Source organism: Aphelocoma coerulescens, chromosome 19 (genome assembly GCF_041296385.1).
Source record: "Aphelocoma coerulescens isolate FSJ_1873_10779 chromosome 19, UR_Acoe_1.0, whole genome shotgun sequence".
NCBI lineage: Eukaryota > Metazoa > Chordata > Aves > Passeriformes > Corvidae > Aphelocoma > Aphelocoma coerulescens.
In genome coordinates, this window is record NC_091032.1 from 3,900,360 (window position 1) to 3,924,907 (window position 24,548).

At 42.2% G+C, this 24,548-nt stretch overlaps 1 protein-coding gene across 3 annotated transcripts in view; it reads left to right on the plus strand.

Annotated features, from left to right (window-relative positions):
- ZZEF1 (zinc finger ZZ-type and EF-hand domain containing 1) overlaps positions 1–18,078 on the plus strand; it is a 56,738-nt gene extending 38,660 nt beyond the window's left edge. For all 3 annotated transcript variants that reach the window (XM_069033053.1, XM_069033054.1, XM_069033055.1), the window contains exons 41-55: positions 946–1,120; positions 1,642–1,774; positions 2,785–2,981; positions 3,542–3,661; positions 4,592–4,780; positions 5,135–5,235; positions 5,742–5,877; positions 6,879–7,238; positions 9,107–9,250; positions 10,132–10,300; positions 12,173–12,271; positions 13,000–13,165; positions 13,816–13,966; positions 14,463–14,534; positions 15,019–18,078. In XM_069033053.1, coding sequence (XP_068889154.1) covers positions 946–1,120; positions 1,642–1,774; positions 2,785–2,981; positions 3,542–3,661; positions 4,592–4,780; positions 5,135–5,235; positions 5,742–5,877; positions 6,879–7,238; positions 9,107–9,250; positions 10,132–10,300; positions 12,173–12,271; positions 13,000–13,165; positions 13,816–13,966; positions 14,463–14,534; positions 15,019–15,093 — 2,287 coding nt within the window. In that variant the 3' untranslated portion in view covers positions 15,094–18,078. The remainder of the gene's footprint in view (positions 1–945; positions 1,121–1,641; positions 1,775–2,784; positions 2,982–3,541; positions 3,662–4,591; positions 4,781–5,134; positions 5,236–5,741; positions 5,878–6,878; positions 7,239–9,106; positions 9,251–10,131; positions 10,301–12,172; positions 12,272–12,999; positions 13,166–13,815; positions 13,967–14,462; positions 14,535–15,018) is intronic.
- Positions 18,079–24,548: the final 6,470 nt, after the last annotated feature.

The window sequence follows — 24,548 nt, forward strand, 5'->3', positions numbered from 1 at the left end:
GGAGCTTACCATCTGCAGCCCTTGTTGCAGTGGGAATCTTAATTTCCTTCCAGAAGAAGGCTGGCTGCTGAAGAGTGGCCTGATTTCCTGTGCTTACCTACACAGCATGTCATGGAGGAGGAAGTGAGGTTTGGAAACTACAAGGAAAACCAAAAATACAGTCCTTTATTTTTTGTGTGACATTAATTCTCTCACATAGTTACAAATCCCTTGTGTAACTTGGGAGAGGACGAGGGTGTGTCACGTAACTATCACCAGTGCTGGATGTGAGTTCTGGATGTGGCCCTTCTGTGTGAGAGTATTTGAGAGAAGGGGTTTTTTTATAGCAAAATAGCACTGGAAACATCAGGGAGGGACAGATTTTGAAGATCCTGAGAAAGTGCTCAAGCATTCTGAGATTAATATCATACCTGTTAAATGTGACTTATTTTTTATTGTAGCTGTGTTTTCCAGGGGGGGGTTCATAAACAAATAGAAAAGCATATGAAATTTAAAGGCAGAATATCCAGATCATAAGCTGAGGGAAAGGATTTTCTCAAAAACTAACTTTAGTGGGAGGAGACCAGTCCCTGTAGGTTATTTGTGTGATCCACAGAGTAAGCAGGTAGTCACATACATGGGAAATAAACCTCTTGCTGCCATGCAAACAGAAACTTCTGAATTCTAAACTAAAATTGAGAATTAACAGTGGCAATGTTCAGGCACACTTTGATTTGGGACTGTAAATGCTCTCAGAAAACAGAGTAGTATTTATGCTCTATGGCAAACAAAGCAGAATTCATGTGTCAGCTGGCATGAAAGCTTCAAGTATTTAGACAAACACTTCTGTAATGATTTGAAAGCTGCAGCTGTGCCAGATTACCAGTGATACGCTGTCTTGAGGAAAAATAGCTTCAGGTAAGACTGCAGTCAGCCCTCCTAATGCAGCCTGCTCTTGCTTTGCAGTCGTGTGGGTCTGGACTGGGCGAGCTCCATGGCTGACATCCTTCGCTCTCTGAACGCCTCTGCGCAGTGGCACGATGTGATCGCTGCTTTCACTGACCACTGCATTAAGCAGCTGCCCTTCCAGCTAAAGCACACCAACATCTTCACTTTGTTGGTGCTGGTTGGCTTTCCTGAGGTAAGTGGCCCGTTGGTCTTAAAGGAAACAAAATTGGTTAAAGTTTTTAGGTGTCTCTTTCTAAATACTAAGGATTCCATCAATTGGGGACACCCTTTATAAGCTCTCAAAACCTGGTGTGTGTCAGAGTTTGCATCTTTCCACTTATGCACAATTAACGTCGGTGTAATGAGGAATAATGAGCTGGTTTTGCCTGGCATTTCTTTATAACTGCTACAAGCAAACCAGCTTCATTTGTTTGAGTATCAAAAAGGACTTCTGTACAAGCAAACCAATCCATTCTCCATCTTGATGTTCATAAGTGATACATTGCCTATGTAACATGAAGTTGGTTGTTGTAGGCATTTCTTCTATAGACTCGAACTGCCATTTTCTAAAGATCAGCAAATACCTGGCAGCAAGCAATGGCTCAGCTAAAACATACAATACCAAGAATAAGCAAATATAACCAATATAAGACGTGGCTGTGTATTTGTAAATAAGTGTTCCAAATCCTAACTGAAGTTCTGCTGCCATTTCAGGTGCTGTGTATGGGCACTCGTTCTGTGTACATGGATAATGCTAACGAGCCTCATAACGTGATCATCCTGAAGCACTTCACTGAGAAAAACAGGGCAGTGGTTGTAGACATCAAAACCCGAAAGAGAAAAACAGGTTCTGTGACATTTTTGTTTTATCAGAGAATCACAGAGTATTTCCTTACAGTTTGTTATGGATACCCAAAAGCAAATGTTAACTAGACCACTCTGTGCAGGTCTGCAGAGTTTGAATTCCATTATTAGTAAGTTGCCTGAGTTTCTGCTCATAGGTTACCAAATTCTGCTTGCAAGTCACTGCCAAATTGTGAAGCTTCTGCAGTAATTATTTCAATTATCTTTATTCAGAAAAGGATTTAGAAAACTGTTGAGACCATTCTGGTAACTGAGAAATCTCAGAAATAGGCTTTTGATGAAGCAGTTGTTTCTGGTTTTGTGTACTGCTTGTGTCTTACCCTTTACAAACGTGTGCTTAATGTTGTAAAATAATTGCTAGTTTAAAAACTGTATGGCTATCCCTAAAATTTGAGACCAAGTGAAACATTTAATATACAACAAATCAGTTGGATTTTTAGCAGCAAGGGCTTTTTTGTTTTGTATGACCTAATATTGTGAAGTTAATAAAGCAAAGGTTGTCCTAAGATTTGACTACTGAAGTTGTGTAAAAGACATTTGGAAAAATCAACAGACTAAACTGCTTTTTGATATTGAAGGAAGATTTGAATATAAAAGCTTTTCTTTTTGTTTGACTATTGACATTTTAAACAGTAAGATCAGCAATATTTATTTCATCATATCAATTGCAGGTCAGAATTTTCCCCCATTGAATTGTAAAATACAACATGGGCTGCTTTGCATGCTGTACTGCTAACCTGCAAAATATGTGTTGTTGCCAGAAGTGACATGGGAATAGATGTTAAGAAACTTGAACTGAAAAATGAAATACTTTCTTGACTGTTCAGGGAATCTGAGATAATTTTTGTATAAGACCTTTATTAGAACATAATTGATGTAAGGATGTCTCATGTCTCAGAGATGACTACTGCATTATCTACTACTCATATCTAAGAGATGACTCCACAACATTTTGAAGTCAACCAAGTGAATTGTATTTTCTCTCTCTTGTAGTGAAAGACTATCAGTTGATTCAGAAATGTGGGCAGGAAGGCAGTGATTCCCAGACCCAGCTGAGACAGTACCTGCAGCACTTTGTCCTCATCTCCACCCACCTCCTGCAGACCAGCATGGACAGTAGCTATGCTGAGGCAGTGGAAACAACTTGGGTCTTGTCACTCGCTCTGAAGGGGCTTTACAGAACTCTGAAGGTACCTGGCACATAAAATATGATAGAGAAATAAAGACTGATGTTCTACCCTGTGCTACAGGAACTTTGGTATTGACTGAGCACACTGGGGAATTACCACAAGGGTTTTTCTCTCACAGCTGGATCCCTTTATGCCCAGTCTGTAGGGAGCTGAAAATGTTGGGCTTTAAATAGCTTTTGTGAGTCTGAGCTGGTGGAAGCTGTTTTGCTTCTCCTCTGTGGGGGCCAGCCATTCAGGAGAGTGCAGGAAGAAATTTGTAGAGAGAACGTTTTATGGAGTGAAGTTCACTTCTCACTCCTGAAGTATTTGAAGGGGAAATTTTTTTTTTTTTGGACTGTCAGATCACAACAGATACTCAGTTACTACTCTGTGCATGTCAGAGATGATACCCCTAAGGGTTTTGAAGTGGGGATTTTTATTTTAGGGAAATGAAAGAAAAAGTTTCCCCGTGTAGTTCATCTGGGCAGGAAATTCACCCGAGGCTGTGTGCCTTGCAGGCACTGTGATGATGCATTGTTCCTTATTTAGTTCTTTATTTGTGTGTGTGTCTATATGTGCAGATTCATGGATTTAAGGAGATCCAAGCTGCCTTTCTGCAGTCTGGTTTACTCAAACTTCTAGTGAAGAAGTGTAGCAAAGGAACTGGCTTCAGTAAGACTTGGCTTCTCCGAGACTTGGAGGTAAGAAAAGTGACATTTTGTAAAAAATCAGGCTTCACACAGTGGCCTTAAAGGTTATAGCAGTGCACTGCCCTCCTGGGAAGAAAGACTCAATATTATCTCTAATTAATTAATTAATTAATTATCTCTAATTTTAAAAATGTTCACTTAACTGTGTCCCTAAATCTGCCTCCTTCTGCCCATCATAATCATGTAGATAATAGTCTAAATTCTTTGAAACAGGAAATGGTTTTCCACTAATCTGATTTTATTTGGAAAAAAAATTGCAGATGAGACTTACTCACCTACTCAGATTGTTTTATGGATTTTATTTAGATTGTTCTTGAAAATTCCATTCTTCAATTTAGAAAATAATATCAATGAAAAGCATGATTTGCACAAGGTTTTGCTGCAGTGCAGGTGGGGAGATCAATGCACATGTGGGCATATTCTTTCACAGTAGTTGTTAATTGCTGAAAGGTAAGTGTGGTTCAAGTATTAGTTATGTTTTATCTTAGGCAGGAGTTGTGTTAATACATATTTAGGACTATGCTGGAGCCAAAGGGCTGTTTTCAAAGGAGAAGGGTATGTAGGGGCATTTGTGGCATTTTGGTGATAGTTACCTTTGCTCTGTTTTTGTCTGGGAATCTTCAAATCTTTGATGTACTGAAATGGTTAAAAAATCATTTTCTCAACTTTCTTTGCACTTTCAGCTAATCACTGAAGTTGTCTTTGCAGCAGCATGGAAGGTGTAACTCATTAGTGAAGTGGGAAATGGTTTTGGTTTGTCTTTTGGGGGTTGTTTTTTTCTTTTTTTAGGTGTTGCTTCTTTGTAAAATAGCGTGTGTTAAGCACTGTCCAGGTCTGATAACGTTCTTCTAAAATGCTGATTGCAAATAAACTAATAATACCTACAGCTCTCACACTGTATGCTACCTTTTTTCTGTGTAGATTTTGTCAATAATGCTGTATTCCTCAAAGCAAGATATCAGTTCCCTGGCTGAACAGGAGGATACTGAACTGGAAGACAGGGAACAAGATCAAGATGTGGAGCAGCCTGTTGTTGGTCCTGTTGATTTAGAGCAGAATAAACTTGATCCTCTGGAGGGCCTGGATGAAGCCACCAAAATATGCTTCTTGGTATTTAAATTACTTTACCTTCTTTTGGGTAAATGAATATTTGCTAGTTGCATAAAACATTTGGTAGTTCATATGGTTGTTTTTCTTCTAGATTTACAGAATATGGGTCTATGATTTCAATGCATCGTTCTTTAAAGAAAATAAAATAGACCTACTAATGAATGCTACAAGATCATTATACAGTGTGCTGCTAAATTGCTTCTCATTATTGCTAATCCAGATATTAAGTTCATTAATTCTCTGCTTACAAAGTGGAGAATAATGCCTAGTTCATCCTTAAAGAAACTCATCTTTCTTTTCCCCTTCTAATGCGGTTTGGGTTTTTTTTTTCATTTGTTTTTGCTCCTTGCTCAGATGACACATGATGCACTTAATGCACCTCTCCATATTCTTCGAGCCATGTATGAGTTGCAGATGAAAAGAACAGATTCTTTTTTCCTGGAAGTTCAAAAGAGGTACGGAGAGTCTGGGTCCTGCAGAGGAACAGTGGTGGGTGAAAATCTAAAATCCTCTCGGTGCTGAATAGCAATTCTTCCAAGGATAAGATTTGGTTTTCATGTTTAAAAAAGTAAGGAAATAAACTCCTGCTAAGTTGGATTTATGGAAGCAAGTCACCATCTTCTGAAACACATCACATGCTCTTCTTTATGTGGTAGCTCCCATATGAAGAGCTGCTATGGCTCTGAGTTCTGTGAACTGAGGAAGAGTCAAGAGCTCACATGTGGCTTCTGGTACTCAAAGCATCTCACAGAGACACCATGTTCTCACAGAAATGAGTGATTTTGTAACATTTAAATCCTTTGGCTTGTTAGAACAAGTTAACGTGATAAAAATAGGTAGAGTTTAATCTTTCCAAAACAGAAGGTGGGAATATTTAATTTGCATTTAATTGCCCTAATTGAGTTTGCATTACTTTGGGAACACATTTGTGTATTTTTGATTTTCTTTGGCCTCTGTTAAGGTTTGATGGGGATGTAATCACAACGGATGAGAGGATCCGGACGCTGGCTCAGAAGTGGCAGCCCAGCAAACGCTTGAGGCTGGAGGAGCAGAGTTCCAAGGCAGTGGATACAGATATGATCATCTTACCCTGTTTGGTATGGACATCTCTACAAACAGGAGCAATTGGGAAATAATGAATTTTGGCATTGAGTAGCTTCTGTTTAGTAACTTCGAACCTGAGAAATCTTTTTTAAACATCTGAAATAATCTGTTACCAATGTTTTATGTCAAAATGAGTGAGCAGGTACAAGAAGCAAGTATTCCTTCCTTGTTATTCCTTCCTTAAGGAAGAGAAAGAACTTGATTCCCAGGTCAGGAGAACAAATTGTGATTGCAGGCTGTAATTTCCTCCCCTTACACAAGAGAGATTGTATCTCATTGCTGTAAACTTATGCCATGCTACTGTTTCAGCATATTATTGTTATCTTACAGTAAGTTCAGCAGAACAAGGAAGCAATGAATTTTTCTTGCAGACAGACACTACATTCACAAGCTTTAGGTTTTGCATTCAATAGCAGGGTCCCACAGCTCTGCTTTATTTTGGGGGCTCGTTCCTGGCTGTGTGGTGTCACCAAGCACAGTTGTTTATCAGTTGTACAGCAAATGGCACGGAGCTTCCTGAAGCAGTTTCACATAATTATAAGAAAAAAAAATAGGCCTTTCAACAGCTTCTGCACAGGCTGTGAAATATGCACTCCTGGAAATAATCCAAACTTAACTGGACAAACCCCTGATTTTGAAGTTATCTCAGCCTTAAGTCAAATTTGGACCAAGTGATCTCCAAAAGTCCCTCCCAACTTGCCTCATTTCATGGCACATGGTTAGTTTTGCCTCTGTAGGTCAGCTTCAGCTAACACTTCTGGTTAGAATTCTAACTGCTGTTTCCACAAATGCATCAGTGTGTAGTGAGGTCTGCTGACATAAAAGTGTTTCTCAGGAGCTACGTCCCTCTAGCTGTGTGAGAGATCCCACTTTTGTGGGGTTTTTGGAAAATTCATCTGTAAATTCAGCTTGCAGTTTGACTGGTTAGATATCCAAACATAAGGCAGTAAATTATTGACAGCCTGTTTTCAAACTTGCATTTCTCTTCTTGCAGTCAAAGCCTGTACTCTGTGATAAAGCAACAGAAGAAACCAATCCTGTTGCCCAGAAACTCATCACCAACACAGAGAGTGACCTGCAGCTCAGCTATGCCAAGCAGCGACGCACCAAGAGTTCCATTCTCCTGCACAAGGAGCTGGACTCCAGGAGTAAAAAGGCTGTGAGGGACTACCTGTATCGTGTGAATGAGGCAATTGCAGTTCTGTATGCCAGGCATGTGCTGGCATCCTTGTTAGCTGAGTGGCCTGATGATGTGGCAATAAATGAGGAAATCCTAGACCTCAGTGGCCCAGCCCATATGACATACATCCTGGACATGTTGATGCAGCTAGAGGAGAAGCAGCTGTGGGAAAGAGTAAGTGGATTTCACTTAGACATGTGAGCAAAACCTGTGCCTACGTGCCATGAGACTCTGACTAACAAAAATACTTGAAGTTCCTTTTTTTTAACTAAATTGGAACTCCAAAATTTAAATTAGTTCTGAAAAACCAGTTGGAATCTGTCAGTGTCTTGATGTGCTGATCTTGTTAACAGAAAATGGAAAAACTAGCTCTGTGAAGAGAGCTCTTTCAGTTATGAAAGAGAAATTGGTAAAATAGGCAGTCTGTTTTGAAAATAGGCAATCTAGATGGTAATCTAGAGAAACTGGTAAAATAGGCAGTGCCTTTTAAAAGCTGCTTTTACTTAGATCTCAATGTGTATATTGTAATACCTGCTACTCCACTGATGAGCTGGTGGTGGAAGTGATCTTGGAATTACAATAGAATATTGTAATGAAAGTGTCAGCTCAAGGCTTCACGGCAGTCAAAGCAAATCAAGTGCTGGGAATCTTCAAAGAAGGAATGAAAAATAAAGCAGAAGGCATTGGTATGCCACTGAACCAATACTGTGCACTCTTTTGGACTGCAGTGACTCCCTCATCTCATTAAAAAATACAGATGCAGTACAACTGGAAGAGGCCTAGAGAAGAATGGCAGGGGTTATTACAGCCATGGAATAATTTCAGTATGAGGACCCAACTCATTTTCTTCATTCTGGATCTTTCCCCTGTGGGGCATTGAGGGAGAAGGAATAATGGAAAATGTTCCTCTTTCTCTGTAGATTTAAAGCAGTAAATAGCATGCAGAACTTAAGAGCAAGTATTATTCACTGGCCCTCCCAGTAAGAAAACAAAGGAGTGTCAGATTAAGGTAATAAGTGGCAGGTCCAAAACAAACCAAAAGAACAGGTTCTTGACACAGTATGTCATGGAAATTGTTGCCCCAGGGTGTTTTAATGGGTTCAGAAAAGGGCAGGATGAACTGATAGAATAAAATCTATTAAGACATATTAAATGCAAAAGTGTAGCCTTTGTGTTAGGCTGTTCTGCAAGTGCAAGGCAAGGAGTGCATTCAGGGAACTGCTACATGCTGCCTTTGGTTTTCAAATTCCTTCTCCCAAGAAATCAGTTTTTGGCTGATTTGGAGATGAACCTGCTGGTCTGAGCTGGTGTATTAGATTTTATAGGAGGAGTTAGGAGATGGCAGGTGAAGAGAGATGTAGTGAGTTGCTCTGATGACCTGAAAGGGCCTCAAGTAACAGAACTCTCCATTCAGGGCTTTTGTGCACTTTGAAAAAGTAAGGAAAGGGGAAACACAGGTGGTTCTGAATTATATTTAGTGTGTCCTGATACAGATTAAAGGGCATTTTTGGGAGGTTTTAAGGGCAGAAAACGTGCATCTGCTGCTTTCAAAACTTCAGCCACCTAATTGATACTTAATCATTTCTTCTTAGGCACAGAGTTGTACATTTTTGAAGGCTAAAATGTATGACATATTCTATTCAAATCAAAACCTGTAGGTACAGAAGGCAAAGGTGCCTGTTTAGTATGTTAACAAAAGTTGTCTATCTTACTTGATTGCAGCTTTAGTTTGCTGTTAATTACTTTATGGATTAGCCTTGATTATTCTAGCAGTTGTGGGAAGAGATGTAGCCAATATCTGCCATGTTTTTATAAAATAAAGAATGAAAGATCCAGAACAGAGGACAGAATGAAATCTGTGCTTATGGAGATGACACTTGGTAGGCATCATTTGTGAATTTATCTTGTTTCTTGCTGGTGCATCGATTCCCTCTTGCAGAATACTGTGTGGCTGGACATGACTCGTGTCAGCCATCAGCATGTACAGCTGTAAATGTTCTTTTGACAGTAAATTGTATTTACATGACATTGCTTCTCCCCAGATTCTCCAGAAAGTGCTGCATGGGTGCAAGGAGAACATGCTGGGGACCATGGCCCTGACAGCCTGTGAGTTCATGGAGGAGCCAGGGATGGCAGTGCAGATGAGGGAATCTCAGCATCCTTACAACAACAACACGAACTTTGAGGTAAGGCAGGCATGGATTACAGTGCATGACTTGAAGCTGAAATCACCAAAGAGTTGGAGCAGAAGCCTCTCAGAGTTCCATGTGGGTATCTGTGGGACTCCTGTGCTTGAAGCAGCTGTGAAGTCCGTTCAGTCTTGCTTGAAAAAGGCTGATGTCAGATAGCTGAGGCCTTGCCCTGCAAAGAAATGTGTTCAATCAGGTGTTCAATTTATTGTAATTCAGTCATATGAAAAGTGCATAACTTACATGGTTTTACTGTGCATGTATTTGAAGTAGATCAGATTTGTAAATGGTTTCAAGGCCTTAATGATCAAATATATCTATCCTTCCATCCAAAGATTTGTTTCAGTTGGCCTGTTACTCCCTTGTGCTGTTAGATGAAAGTAGGAGTGGTGTCTTTTTTCTTGTATTTCCCATTTTAGACTCTTCCTCTGATACAAACAGGGGATTTTCTGATTTTCTTTCCTTGATACTGTTTGAAAGCATTTTTCTGATATAGTTTGGTAAGTAATTATTGCTTCTGGGCAGTCTTGGGATTTTTAATTTTAATTTTCCCTGCTGCTCTGACTCCTCTGATTTTTGTTTTTAAAATGCATATAACCCCGTAGGTTCTGGCAGTGAGATCAATATCAGCAACAATTGCTGCTTTTGAAAAAGGAAAGCATTGCTGGCAATTAATTTTACATGCTTAACAGCTAATGTGAACAATAGGCCATACTTTACATTTGTTAAATTAGCTCTGGGTAAAAATATCAAACAGTTTTTTACTCATGGAGATGCTGTAATATTTTTTATATGTCCCTTGTTTGTATGGTGAAAGTTAAGTGGGTTCTGGGTGGTACAGTGTGACAGGACACACAGCTCCTGTGTTTATTTCTCAGGATAAAGTTCACATTCCTGGTGCTATCTACCTCTCCATCAAGTTTGACTCTCAGTGTAACACAGAGGAGGGCTGTGATGAGCTGCTCATGTCCAGCAGCAGTGATTTCCAGCAGGATCGGCACAGCTTCAGTGGGTCTCCACAGAAATGGACTGATTTTGAGCTTCCAGGTGAATATGCCCTGATTCAAGGTTATATAGGATATTGCTGGGACTCCTGAGAGAAACTCCTGATGAGTTAAATGTGGATGTTCCTGAGATGTGTAGGAAAAAAGCCAATCCTTTCCTTGTCCTACTCTATTTGCTCTCACGTGCTACTCTTGCATTTGTTTCTCAAAAGTGGCTTATCTGTTGTTGTGCTGTGACCTTTTCTTTCCAGCCCTCAGTCAAAGCATGCACTCAGCTACTGGAAACAAATTTGATCTTGGTTCTGTTCCAGCACAGTCCTTGTTCTGCACGATACTCACTTACATTGTTTATGCCTTGTCTTACTTTCCACAGGAAGCACATTTTTTTATAAAAAAAAAAAAAGATAGGCTTATCTCTGTCTCCGTGCTCTGCTGCTGCTCCGAGCAGAGAGAGCCAGTGCCAACGCCTTGGCTCCAGCTGGTGCCACAGAGCACAGCTGGAAAAAACCCAGGGTTTGACTGCCAGCTGCACTCTGGATTCTCTGAGCACATTTGGGAGAGCACAGTGCAAATGCCAGGGAGCTCAAGGACTGCACAGTCCCCTGCTTCTGATTTTAAAGTGTTTTAACCCCTGAGCACTGGGGCACTGCAGGAAACTCTTGACTTCGAGTGCTGTCAGCACCTGTAAAGAGATTTAGGAACTTTCTTAGCAAACCAGTTTGGGTTACAAGGTGCTGGTTTTGAGCTACAAGGTCCCAGTTAGAAGCAAATGTGTGTTCTGTAGAAATATTTTAGATTTTTTGTGAACTTCTGTCTTCCTTTTCCCCCCAAATAGTTGTGGAGGTTTGCCAAGGAGCTGAACTTCGAGGCTCATTTTTTAAAGCAGCTTTGGCTGTGAAACTTGAATTTCACCTTATGAAAGTTCATTTCCAGCCTAGGCTGTCTGCGTTAAGGCTCTTGATTTCTGCAGGTTTTAGCTGAAAACAGACATTTAAAGGCTTCTGGGCTTTTAATTTGATTGCAGGGCTTTCTCCTATGAGTAGGAGAGAACACTGTCTCTGTTTCATGATAAAAAGGGAAATTCTTTTTTAGATCTTTACTTCTAAATCCTAAAAAATGTCTTCAAAATTTTTGTTGTTCATGAAACTTTGAAAATTCTGCTTCCCAATGAAAACTAGCCTGCTTGTCCCAGGGTGACAGGCTTTTTCATGGGGCAGAAAGATATTTTAAGTTCTAACAGCTCTAATATTACATAGCACAGTAGGTAAGAAGATGTTTTGTGCAGCATTACAGCCAACTACCAGGATTTATCTCTGAAGCTGTAGATGCTACAATGACAAAAACCTTTTGAATCTTTTTTGCCTGATTGTTAAGTGGTCAAATGTTTTGATAGTCCTTCTGGTTTTAAGTGATTAAGTTTAACAGTTTTCTTCCCTAGAGTAAAAATGTTCAATTTAATTTTCTGATGTGTAAAAATTTTACTTTCAAATATTTTAAACCTTTTGTCCAATGAATTCAAGTGTTGTTGTAAAGAACTTGGCTGCCTATATAGGGGTTCTTTTTTCATAAATCATAACTGATCCAATAACACAATTGGAAAAGTGAAGTTACATGTGCAGAATATGGAATTTCTTTAATTTCCTCTATTTAGTTGTCAAAAATGTAAAAGACATTATTCTTCCTAAAAGACATTATCCTTCCTATCCAGTATCTTTAGACAGGGGAAACCATTGTGGGTTCCCATTTGTCACCCTGTTCTGTGTGTTTCATAGTTACCAAAAAATAAAAGGCCACCTCTGTTGAATGAAGACTTCTAGGATTAATTAATTTCAGAGTTTTCATTTAAATTGTGTTTGAGATGGCAAAACTAACTCAGAAGGTAGTAATGTGGGCTTCCTTCCTTCCCTGCACATAGGAGACACACTCTACTACAGATTTACTTCTGACATGAGCAACACTGAGTGGGGTTATAAGTTTACGGTGACAGCAGGTCATCTGGGAAGGTTTCAGACAGGTAAGAGATGCTCAGAATGTTTTGAAAAAGGCCTTTTTTAGTCATTTTGCTGAGCTTTGAGAGACTCATGGTTATCCCTTTTTCTTGACTTAGAATTTGCATTCAATGTCTTAGAAATAACACGATCGGGTTTGTTCAAGTTGAAACTCAACTGATGTCTCTGACTTCCTGTGACTTTGGGGTAGAAATACAAATCTTCACAGAAACTTGGAGATTACAATTATAATAATGTAATTTGCATCCAAAATCTCATTATATGATAGTAATTACAAAGAGTGTTTAGTAAACACTCTGGGATTCCATAATTGGAAACAGAAGTAATGGTAATTTCATTTTTCAAAAGTGGTTATCCATTAAAATAGGATGGTTCTGGGTCTAATTCTAGCATGTTTTGTTAGTTTATTTTAGAGTTTAAATATTTTGAATGAAATTGAGGCTGATGGATAATTTGCTATCAGCAAAACTCTACTGCACGTCACATAATATGTGTTTTGTTTGCCTTATTTGGGCAAAAATTTAATTTTGGATATGATTCTAATTTTTATGTATGTTTTGCCTCAGAAAAGAGTTGCCATGTCAGGATGTAATCCAGAATTGTCTCAGATCTTTGTTGGTATTTTAATTCAATATTTCTGACTTGCCAGAGCAATACTTGGTGTATGGAGAAAACTGACCATATGATGTCCAACTACAAAATGTAACAGCTGTTTGAATTTTCTTTTTTCCAGGGTTTGAAATTCTAAAGCAGATGCTGTCTGAGGAAAGGGTAATTCCTCACCTCCCTCTGGCCAAAATCTGGGAGTGGCAGGTGGGGGTGGCGTGTCGCCAGACGGGTCACCAGCGTCTGAAGGCCATCCACCTGCTCCTGAAAATAGTGCAGTGCAGCACCCAGGGGTGAGTGCACTGCTCCACACCCTGCACCCATGGCAAAGGGCAGGGCAACAAAAAGGCATATTATTATAGATACTATTTTGAAGCAAAAAAACCCCTGTGATTTGAAGCAGGTATTCTTAATTTGCCTGATGGATACAATTTACAGTGCTTTGGTAGCAGAAATTTATTACTTTCTCTTCTTTCCTGGCCTTTAAAAAAGTCCAATGAATTCAAATGTTGTAAAGAAAAAAAAAAATCACCCCAAAACAGGACGAAGGTAGATTTCAATTAATTTTCTAGAAATTATTCTCTTTGTATTAGTTACACTGCAGAATTAAGGTAAGGATGAAATAATAACCTGGTGATGTTCTGATTCTCTGTAAAGTAAATAGATTTTAAATTATTACTTTTAGTTGTACCACTAAGCCTGTAATTGAGTTTTAGAAGGGATATGTGTCCTTAAGCTTATGTATGTATGGCATGAGTATCTCTAGATGCAAGAGCATTTAGCAAAGTGGTTATTTTTTATTTTTAACTGTCACAAATGCATGGTTTTGTTCTCTTAAATTTGATTTGGTTTTGGTTTCCGTCCCACCTCCCCATTCCCAGAAACAGGCATGGTGGTTACTCACTCCTGCATCACGATTTCATTTAAATTACTTTTTTTTCAGAGACTGTGACCTCACCTTATTGAAGCCACTTTGGCAGCTTTTCACCCATATGGAAAACAATTCATGTCACGATACAGCCAAGCCTGGTATTCTCCTTCCTCTTCATCGTGCACTGGCAGAACTCTTCTTTGTGACAGAAAACAGAGTTACTGTAAGCAGTTCCTGTATTTGTATCCTTCCTTTCCTCAGTGCTGGGATTGACAGAGAATTCAGTGTTACACTAATTGCAGTTTTCCTTTATCCCTCAGAGCTACAGAAACATTAACAACTTTCTCTTAAGGAGTGTGGCAGCAAGTTCTAATTAGAGGGGAATTCTGTTGCCTTATCCATCATGGGACTTTAAGTAATAGTCATGACTATTAAGGCCCTAAAGCCACTGTTTATTCTGAGAGGAATGCTGGTTTAATAATTAATTTAAAGGTATTTGCATGTGGCTTTCATTGAGTTGATTTTGAACTTTAAATATGAGCAGTGTCATGAGCTCATTTCTGTGATCACAAACTGCTCTAGTCCGGGAGAGTCTGGTGTGCAGTTCTGATGCCTTTGGTTCTTGGGGACTGCTCTAATGATCAGCATTTTAATGTTAATTAGTAGAATATCACCTCTGGTAGAACCACTGGTGTTCATTGCATATTTTCTGGCTGCAGGAGCTTGGATCTCTACAGGAGTATTTGCTTGCCTTAAATACTGAAGATCATCTTCATCGCTGCACAGCACAGGTAGGACTGCACAGCCCCAGGGCTGGGTGGGTCTGTGATCTTTGTGGCAGACACTGAATGATTTCTCATTGCCCAGTGGAGTTTATAAAAGAGATATTAATGTACTTGGGCATTACAGTACCTTGGCAGGCCTCTGCAAGTTGTGAGTGAACTGTGCACAAAAGCTTTCCTGGGATATTGGGAAGAAATTCTTCCCGTGAGGGTAGTGATGCCCTGGCACAGGCTGCCCAAAGCAGCTCTGGCTGCCCCATCCCTGGAAGTGTCCAAGGCCAGGTTGGATGGGGTTTGGAGGAGTGTGGTCTGGTGGAAGGTGTCCCTGTCCATGGCAGGGAGTGGAATGAGATGATCTTTAAGGTCCCTCCCAACCCAAACCATTCTATGATTCTGGGTTTCTATTTCTGTTCAGTTTCATACAAGCATTTCTTTACACTTTGGGATTGAAGAGAATATTTGGTGTGACTTTGTTGTTCCTTTTCTCTTCTAGGCCCTGAAAAACATTGCTGCTATCAGCCTTGCCATTAACTATCCAAACAAATCAACAAGTTTCTGGAATGTTTAATACTGGCTCAGGCCGGAGTGCATGGGATAGAGTAGTTTGTCCATAGGACATTGGAACAAACATCTTAACTTCGTTCAGGAAAAGTTCCTTCAGCTTCAGTGTATGAGCACTCTGCAGCCTTCCTTCCTTCCACCTTGATGTAGAATTTGTAAAAGTAACAGCGCACTTCAATGAAAAAGCACATCCTGAAGTAACTCACGCGTCGCCTACAGTTATGTATGCACATATTGTAGCATGTTAGAGTAAACAGAACAATATTGTTTTTTATTCAGAGGAACTAAAGGAAAGAAGGGAGCTGAAGTATGAGAATGGAAGGCCCCCATGTTGGTATCATCTGCTCCCGAGGAAACTTGATCCGTGGAATGCGTCAGCTTCAGAAAATACTGCTGAACTCGAGGTGATGCCATCAGCAGCATCTGTTGTACATCTTCAAAGTGAAACAGGCAAGCCAGAATCTGGTGGCTGCTGCAGAAATGGTCCACACTTGAATCCTGTCATTTTTGCTTTGGAGGCTACTACCCCAGGAAAAGGATTTCAATTCTTACTAAACTACAGGTTGTAAAAGAAATTGTGGGTGATTTGCAAAGCAGTTGAAGGATTCCAGTTTCAGAGCATCCTCGTGCAAGAGCTTTGTTTCTCCTGTTCTTTGATTCATTCATCTGGGTCACCTGTTCTCACCTTGCTTTATCTCCAGTGTATTATTCCAAATAGCCCATTATTGTAGTGCAGAGAGCAAAGGCTGGCCCTCAGTCACAAGACAGTGGTGATATGAAGACGTGGGGAACTTACATGTTTCTCAAAAATCACATCTTTACAAGAAATTATTCACAAGGCCTTTTTTCCTTTAGTTATTTCGATATTAGTGGCTTAGGAGGTCCTTCTTGGCAATGTTGGGAACCCAGACTCCCAGCACTCAGGGTAGGGTTAATGATCAATCCACTCTTATCTTACAGAGCAATAACCACATTCCTCCTAGTGAACATGGAATAAATGGCAGACCTTCTATGCTGAAATAAATTGGCTTTCTTCCTGCACAGGTACATTGGTTATTCCCTTTCCAAAGAGTTAACACTGAAAGATTTGGGGGTGTATTTTGTATACCATTGCACAGTTTGTAGAGCTGGTCTTGTAAAATATAAATTCAGATTACTTTTAATGCTAATTATTTTCTTCTTCCCTTCTTCACCCCAACGTTGGACTATGGAAAAAAAAGGCAGCCAAAAGCTCTAGTAGTAAGAGAATGCAAGTTGTATAAAGCAGTGGCTCTGTCAGGAGGGAATGTATTTATTGACCCTGTTTGTCTTAAATTTGAGTGGTGCCTAAATACCAGTGCACAGGAGCCTTGCTTTGAGGGGTGTCCTCTGAACCGATGGCCTTGTCAGCTGGGGCTGGAGTTTAAGGGTGGCCCAATCTCCCTCTGAGAGGGAAACATGCAGTAATACATCCCTCGGATTTTTTTTGATGGCCTCTAGTGCTGTAGAGTTTTGTTTTGACTTCTGTTCAGCCAGGTGAGTGCACAACAAGTGCTTGAATCAGAATGTGAGTATTCTGCCTGAAAGACTTAAAAATGAAGACTGAGAAGCACCATGCTGAAGCCATTGCCTTCAGGAATGGAGTGGCTCTCTTAGCAAATGAGAATGCCAGGATTCAGGAAAAGTGTAGTATTTGTCAAAGACTGAAAGGAAGCAGAGAGATGCTGCTCTGAAAGCCCTCCTTGAGCATCCTGAGTTGATTTCCTTAAAGACATCATGATGGGAAGGGAATTGTCAAGGTTGTGGTGTACCTTTAACACACGAATCATTCTGTTCCCACATCCAAGCAAGGTGTTGGAGTTTGCAGCCTCCCTGCAGGGGAGTCAGAGATCCCTGGGGAGCCAACTGCTTCACACCTTGTAATTGTTTGAGCAGATTCTGGGCACGGGAGTTGCTCCACCAAAAGGAGACGTTCCTAAACTGATGCCAGGGAGTTGTTGGGGCAGGTGAGCACTTGGAAATTGCTTTTCTGGAGCAGTAGGACTTCCTCTTCACTGCCTCCGTGGGCATCCGTGGCTGGGGAATCAGGGATATGCAATGGGCTGCTGTGCTGGGCCGTGCAGCTGCTGAGATCTGCCTGGTCAGTCAAAGAAGGCTTTTTCTTTTTTCACATCAGGGATGAAGACTGTAAATAAACCATTCATAGAACCTGTCACAGCTCTGTCATAGTCACGTTTTTTTTTTGTTGGACTGTCCTTTTGCTTTCTGGATGAAGACATAAGGCTGCAAGGATGACACAGGAGTGGCCAGAATTCCTTGCTAGGCATTACCACTCAACTTATTCTACCAGCAGTGACTGGCCTCGTGAGTCAGTCATCTTGCCCTGAAGGAACTGTCTAGGAACAGTGTCCACTAAATATAATTTCTACCCACTAGATGGAACTGAAGGACTGTGACCTGAGTTGACACTGAATCTGTTGCTGCCTTATAACTCAAATCATTAATTATGGATTTTTTAACAGACAAGAAACACTGATTTTTTTTTTTCTTCTGGTAGCTCTAAAGAAAGAGGAATAGAATACCAATAATAAATATTCATGATCAATCACATTTTGAAAATTATGCAGAAGTTCCAAGCGGATGTGAATGATGCTATTGAATTGTATAAAACTGTCTGGAAAACAGGTATGCTGAAAAAAAAATGTGCCTAATATAAGAAAAACTAAAAAAGTTGTCCTGCCTGAATCACCTATGATGTATTTAAAACAAACCATATTGTTCCTAATGATACATTTGACTTGCTTTCATTAAACACTTAAAAACGAGAGTTTTATAATTTCTTTTCTTACGGGTTTACTACTTTGCAATTTTTATCAGTTGTTTAAAATATATCAGACCTTTAGATTTATTCCAGTTCAGTTCAACATGTAAAAAGAAAGCTACAGATGTGGGTAAAATATGCAAATGAAGAGAAATATATTGTAAAAATTCTATAAAATCAAAAAAAGTACAACACGGTGTCTGTTTCTTGTTTGTTTTTCTCCTCTCCTCACTGAATGTTTAATGCTGGAGTTTGCAGTGAGAACCAGGGTTTTCTTAGGAATCCTTATTTTCCATGCCTGTAAGCAAACCTGCCTGTCCCCATGTGGTTGGTAAATATCTGATACTGCATCGAGCTATGCAGGAACCAGACTTCTGGAGTCATCTCTTAAATTCTGGCCCTGCTGTTTACATTCCAGTGGCCTTACCCTAAAAATTCAGTTTTCCCGTGGATATCCATTGGTTTCAGTGCCTGTGTGTATTACTTTGGGACCTGAAAAGCACATCTGGAGACCCCAGATGTCTCCAGTACAGCTGAGATTTGTATTGGTAGGTTGTTGATTCTAATTACTGATATTTATTAGCAGAGGTGCTTGTGCCTACCTGGTCCAGTGGGTTTAATTGAAAAGGTTGTTTGGCTCAAGGAAAGGGCTGTGTCGAAGTCAACATCTTCCTGTATTTGCCTAAAGCTGCACGTTGTTTCCTTGGAGAATGGTCTAATTAGGTAATTTTATTAAACACAAATAAATAATGGGATTTGAGGGTGTGGAAGAGCGAGGATTGTTCCCTGAGGTTTGAAGTTTCAGCTGATAAATGTGAAAAAATTCAGTGTAATTGCTCTGAAATGCAGTGTGGTGCCAGGCATTGGAATGTAACAGGGCACATCCATAGCACTTTGGATCTGCTTTTCAGATCAAGTTCATTAAGACTGTTTTTCTTCCAAGAGATCAAAGGTAGGCTGCAAGTTAGCTTAGAAGTGGGTGACTTTTAAAAATCTACTTTTAGGAGAAGGCTGAGCTGTGTTTGTAAACAGAACTGGCCCAATCCCTGCATTTTCACAGCTCAGCTCAGGTCTGGTGTTTCCAGTGGGTTTTGTACCTTCACAAACGTGAGGGCAAGACCTGCCTGTTTATACCATTTTAAACCTGGAATGACTGCAAATCCCTGGAGTACCCTGCTGTAAAATCTGGGCACCCTGGGGCAGAACAAGGCCCAATAATTGATTTCATTCTTCCCCTTTTCAATGGTGAATCCCCCTGAAGTGAATTGTGTTGGGTCTGCTGGGGAGGCACCAGCACAAGCATCATTCCTGTTGCCAGGGGACAAACCACAACCAGGGGAGTCTCTGAAAGTGTGACCTGGCCTTTAGGGAAAGCTTTAAAATGTTGGAAAATACATTGGTATAAGTAAAGAGGTTGGTTTTCAGCACTGGACCAGGAGGTCAGGCTGGATAATAACTGGAACAAAGAATGGCTGTTGGTAAAATGGCCTGGAAAAACAGGAACTGTACTGGGATTTGTAGGGGGAAACTGAAGTCTGGCCCACCTCACCTCTGCATTTAAAGCAAAGTAGTCAACCCTGATTCAAGTGAATAAGAGAGAAATCCACTGTGAATAAGGAAGAAATTAAGTAAGAGGTGAAGGAAGTAAGATTAAAGCTCATTCTTTCCATGACGGTCAGGTCTAATGTAATCAGGTCTATTCTGCAGTAAAATCTTTCCTGATTTTTACCTAAGAAAGAACAAATAATAAAAAGCTGGTACCCAGCTCCAGCCCAGACTGCAGTCAGCCTCACATGTGGGTATGCAGGAATAAACACTTCAAGAAAAAAAAACCCCAAACTCTTTTTTCCTCCAACTGGAAACATCCACAAGCATTCCTGATAAATAGATGGAAATCTTGGGCAGTTTTGTATTGGTACTTAGCATTTAGAGTTTTCCATTCCTTGAATATAAAAATAATCAGTGTTTGGGTTTAGGGAGCATGGGAAAAGAGGGGGAGAAGGGATAACTGGTCTGTGTCGAAGATGGGGTCTTTCCCTGCAAGTGCTGAGCAAGGGAGTTTTTCCTACTAATCCATTTCTGACAACTGCAATGATTTTTTTTTCAGCTGGTTTCTTCTTTCCATTCCCCACTTTACTGTCTGACTTTCCATAATCTTACTGCATAAATCTTACTGCATTTTGGAGGTTTTTTTCTTAACATTTGCAGTGCAAATAACAAATATTTAAACTTGTGTTGCATGGAAAAAGTCAGTTTTACGAAACCTAAGGAAATGTGAATTGAAGTGCCTGCAAATGTTTGTCAGTGGTATCGTCTCTTAGAGGCTCATTTTTAAAACACTTTGTTGGCACCTCCTCACAGCTGGATCATCACATCCAGGAGGTGTTGGTAAGGCCACACTAAATTCTGTTTAGCTCTGTATAATGAGTCATTCCCCTTACACTGGCACAGGGTGCCCAGGGAAGCTGTGGCTGCCCCATTCCTGGAAGCGTCCAAGGCCAGGCTGGATGGGGCTTGGAGCAACCTGGGATAGTGGAAGGTGTCCCTGCCCATGGCAGGGGGTGGAAGAAGATGAACTTTAAGGTCCTTTCCAATCCCATTCCATGATTCTCTGATCTTTTACACACCTTTGTGTTGTGGGCTGGACCTCTGTTCTCACCTTGCTGCCTTTCAGGCACCCAAAGGTTTTAACTTCCTCAACCACATAACATTTCTATGACTCAACAAAACACTGGAGGAATCACAGGAAATGCTTTCCCTTATGATTTTATACTTTCTAATCAGCAAAAGCATCCTGTGCAGATATTCCTCTCCAGTAAGTCATCTGTGACAGCTCTTCAATGTGCATATGTAGGTAGACATTTACTGGGGCTTCAGTTCATCACTGTGCTTATCTTGGATCAAGTTAAATATGGAATTAAGGTGTAATCTTAAGCACATCTAGTTCAGCTTTTAAAGGTAGGCTTTAAATTGGTTTTGTTGCCTTGGAGCCTAAACAGCCTGTGCTGTTGATGGGAGGTGCACAAATCGTGTGGCTTTCCCTCGCATCCAGCAGAATCTGCAAAGGCACAAAACAAAAAGATGAATTCTTGAGTCAGGAGAAGTGTTGAGTCAGGAGACCTTTAGTCTCATCATCCTGCTTGAGAATAAATCACGTCTCCGTTTCTTAACCTTCTCTTCTACATCAACCACCCACAGAAAGCTCATTCATCAAAAATGTCAATGGTTTCTTGGAAATCCCCCCACTTACACTTTGGGGTTTTTATTCCTCTGAGTAGCAGGTTGGGCTCTTTTCTCCTCACCAATGTTTTTTGGGGGGGGAGCAGTGGGGGAGTGAGGGGTGGGGTTGTTTGTTTGCTTGTTTTGGTTTTTGGTTTTGTTCCTTCATATTGTGACTGTTAATATTTAAGAAGAACATTTCATGCTCTGTGGGGTCAGTATTGGATACATACTGGATTTTAAATGACATCATTCTTTTCCCCCCACTCAATTGCCACTTTCAAAATACAGTGTGATGTGTTTGATCTTTTGCCACCTTATTTTTCTGCAGAAGATGGCTCAGCCACTTCAGAGATGATGGCATCTGGGAAGGTGTGCTCAGTGCTCACTGCTCTGGCTCCTGCCTTTCCCTTAGGTCGAGGAAGGCAATCCTATGGGGGCAAACCTGGGGAGCTGAAAATACTTGCTTTATTTACCAGAAACTCAAAGCCTCTCTGATGGTAAAGCAAATCTCTCCTCCCTTTTGCACTAATAATGCTTAGCACCAGCAGAGATGCTGCTGGGAGGTTACAGCTTGTCTCTAATTAAGCCGACATAGAATTGGGGGGGGATATCCATGGATGAGGAGCGTGGCCTGATGTCCAGGAGGTCTCGGGGCTGTCCCCTGTGCTTGTGCTTGCCGTGCACTGTAGGAATTACTCTGCTCCACGAGACTTCCACACAGCTAAAACCAGTGTTAGAAGGGCACAAGAAAGATCCCTCCAGCTCCCTGGGTTTTTTTCCCCTGCTTTTTTCCAACGCCTGATGCCCCTTTGCGGGGGCCAGCGAAGGCTCAGCGCAGCCGCGGTGCCGGTGCTCTCCAGGCTGACTGGTTGCTGCTCTTAGCGAGTTTTTCACGCACTAAAATCACGTTTCCTCCCTGGCTCCTTGCCTCAAGCGCACCCCGAGCCCTCTCCAGGCAGCCGGGATCGCCGTGTCCCGCCCGGGGCCCGGGAAGCGCCGGCTCTGGAGCAGCCTCAGGGCCCCGGCGCTGCCGCCCCGCAGCGGCTGCGGGGCCTCGGGGAGCGGCGGCTCTGCGGGCCCGGGGCAGCTGGAGATGCACCAGCTCCCCCGGCCAAAAGCAGCTCTGAGGCTTCTGCGAGCTGCAAACCCCGTGTGGGACACTGCTGGGACAGCTCGGCCTCTTGCAACGTGTGTTTTATTCCTGGGCTCCTGCGAACGAGGAGTTTGCATTCCCCGGGGGAATTCTGGATTTCCCTCAGAAAGCAGCACCCTACCCCTCACCTCACCCTGGGCCAGCACTCGGGGGCAGCCCTGGCCGCCCCTGGTTTGTGTCCAGTTTGTTCCCTCCTCAGGATGCGCCTTGTGGCACACGAGTGACCCACCAGCCCTTTGTAACCTTGATGGACAAGCCAGCAGCATGGGCTGCTTGTGCCAGTGGTCCATCATCAGCCCAAGGCAACCTCTGGCTTTTTCCTTTTAAGACTTTTTCTCCTTGGAGTGGAGTGGCTGTACATGAGGTTACACAGCTGTCAGTGCATCTGACCCTTGGCTTTAATTACAAACTACTCCTTTGGAAAGCCTCGGATAAATTAAACCAGACAATTGCAGCTCAGCCCCAGCTGGTGAGCAGTTGGTTCACTTGGGCACTCAGGAGCCCCTGTCTGTGGCAGAACTCGACCCGAGTGTGACTCTCTCTGGGCAAAGGCTGCTGTTGGTGTCCCACCACTCATCCCCGACAGCCCCTGGCTCCCAAGCCTGGCTCTGCAATTTGACCCTCTGAGTTTCTCCTTGGTGGCACAGCCAAACTCCTGTCTCAGACACATCTCTTCTGGCCCCTGGATCTCCCAGGAGGTTTTTGCTGCACTAGAGCCCCACTTTCTGCAGGGGTTGTAGAAGAAACAAGACAACACGGGAGCCTGGAGCTGTCTGGGGGTGCTGCACCACTGGACACCGTGTGAGGGATATTGGGTTGACCAGTGGGTTCATGGTTTTGCTCTGGGTGCTGCCCTCAGGCCTCTTGGAAGAGCTGCACAGCCCAGCAGCAGCATTTCACCTCTCCACTGCAGGTACCTGGGATGGGAGCAAGGGAGGCTTGAGGGTGGTGTCCAGCTAAAGCTTTGAGCAGGGCACCTGCACTCCCCAGCCAAACCCTGGACACCTCTACAAGCCAGAGAGCAGCAGCCCCAGGCTGCAGCTGCAAAGGGTGACACCAGAAAAGCAGCATCTGGCAAGCAGAGCTGGGTGATGCCCAAAATAACCCATCCCTTTGGGGTGCCTGCTGCAGAGCAGGGACCCCACCGTGCCCTGGGAGCAATGGAGCAGCCCTGTGCACACCCACACATTTCCATGGGCTGCTGAGAAACCCCACCCTGGCTCTGGGGGATGCTGCGGGAGGCAGATTTGTGCTCAGTGCTTGTACCCCCATCCTGCTTTTTCAGCAATTGCCTCCCACGGCCGTGATCCAGCCCCGGCGCCTTCCCGGGAAACCCTGCCAGCTCATAAACCACTTTTAATCTCTCAAGAAGGTCCTTTGTGCAGCCTTTTGTCAACAGGGCCTGTCCCATTGCTATAGCTACGGCCCCTTTACTGCCGGACACACCTGTTTGTTTTTCCAGCTCCTTTCTGTTGCCGTCAGATTTCTCTGCCACCTAAATAAAAATGCTGAGAAAAGCCCTGCCCTGGTCCTGCACCCTCCTCGCCCTTCCCGATTAAGGAAACTCCTTGCTCCCCTGGGATCAGTTTTCTGCAGGCAGTGGGCTCAAAGCAGCCTGCTCAGCCAGGGACCCTTGGTATGGCTTTGTTTTCTGGTTATTACCCTTAAAATTACTGTGTGGAGCAGGGCTGGGGATGATGGTGTTTGCAGCCAGGTCCCCAGGTGAAGCAGATTCCTTGGGAAGGGTCAGGAGTGGTGATGTCCCATGGCCCCTTAGCAGAGATTTTGCAGATAAATCATGGGGTTTTCTCACTGAATGCTCCTCTCCTCATGCATAAAATTCCCTCAAATTACTGCTTTTTGGATATCAACCTCATGTGTCCCCTGGGGCAGCTGGAAGTGCCCTGGCCCCTGGGTTCAGCACAGCATGGAGAAAGGCTTTTCCCTTGTAGGACTCTGCTTTCCCTGGCACCTGGAGTCTTCCCAAGGGTTTGCGTTGCCTTTTAGAGACACTTAAAAAAGGAAAATATTCCACATTCATGAGCTGTGGTTGTTGTGTTCTCAGAGAAAAACACCCAGAGATGGAAGCTATCCTGGGGAAGTTGCCCTTCATTTGCAAGGTGTTTCTCCTGCACCAAGTTTGGATGGCGATGGGTTTCAACAGCAATTCAATGAGCAGAGCGATTATTGTGACCTTTAAAGGGGTGACTTAACCACAGGAGTCCTGCTTTTGTCTTCGCATGTTTCATTTCTTCCCCTTCCAGATGTAGCCGAGGTTTGATCCCAT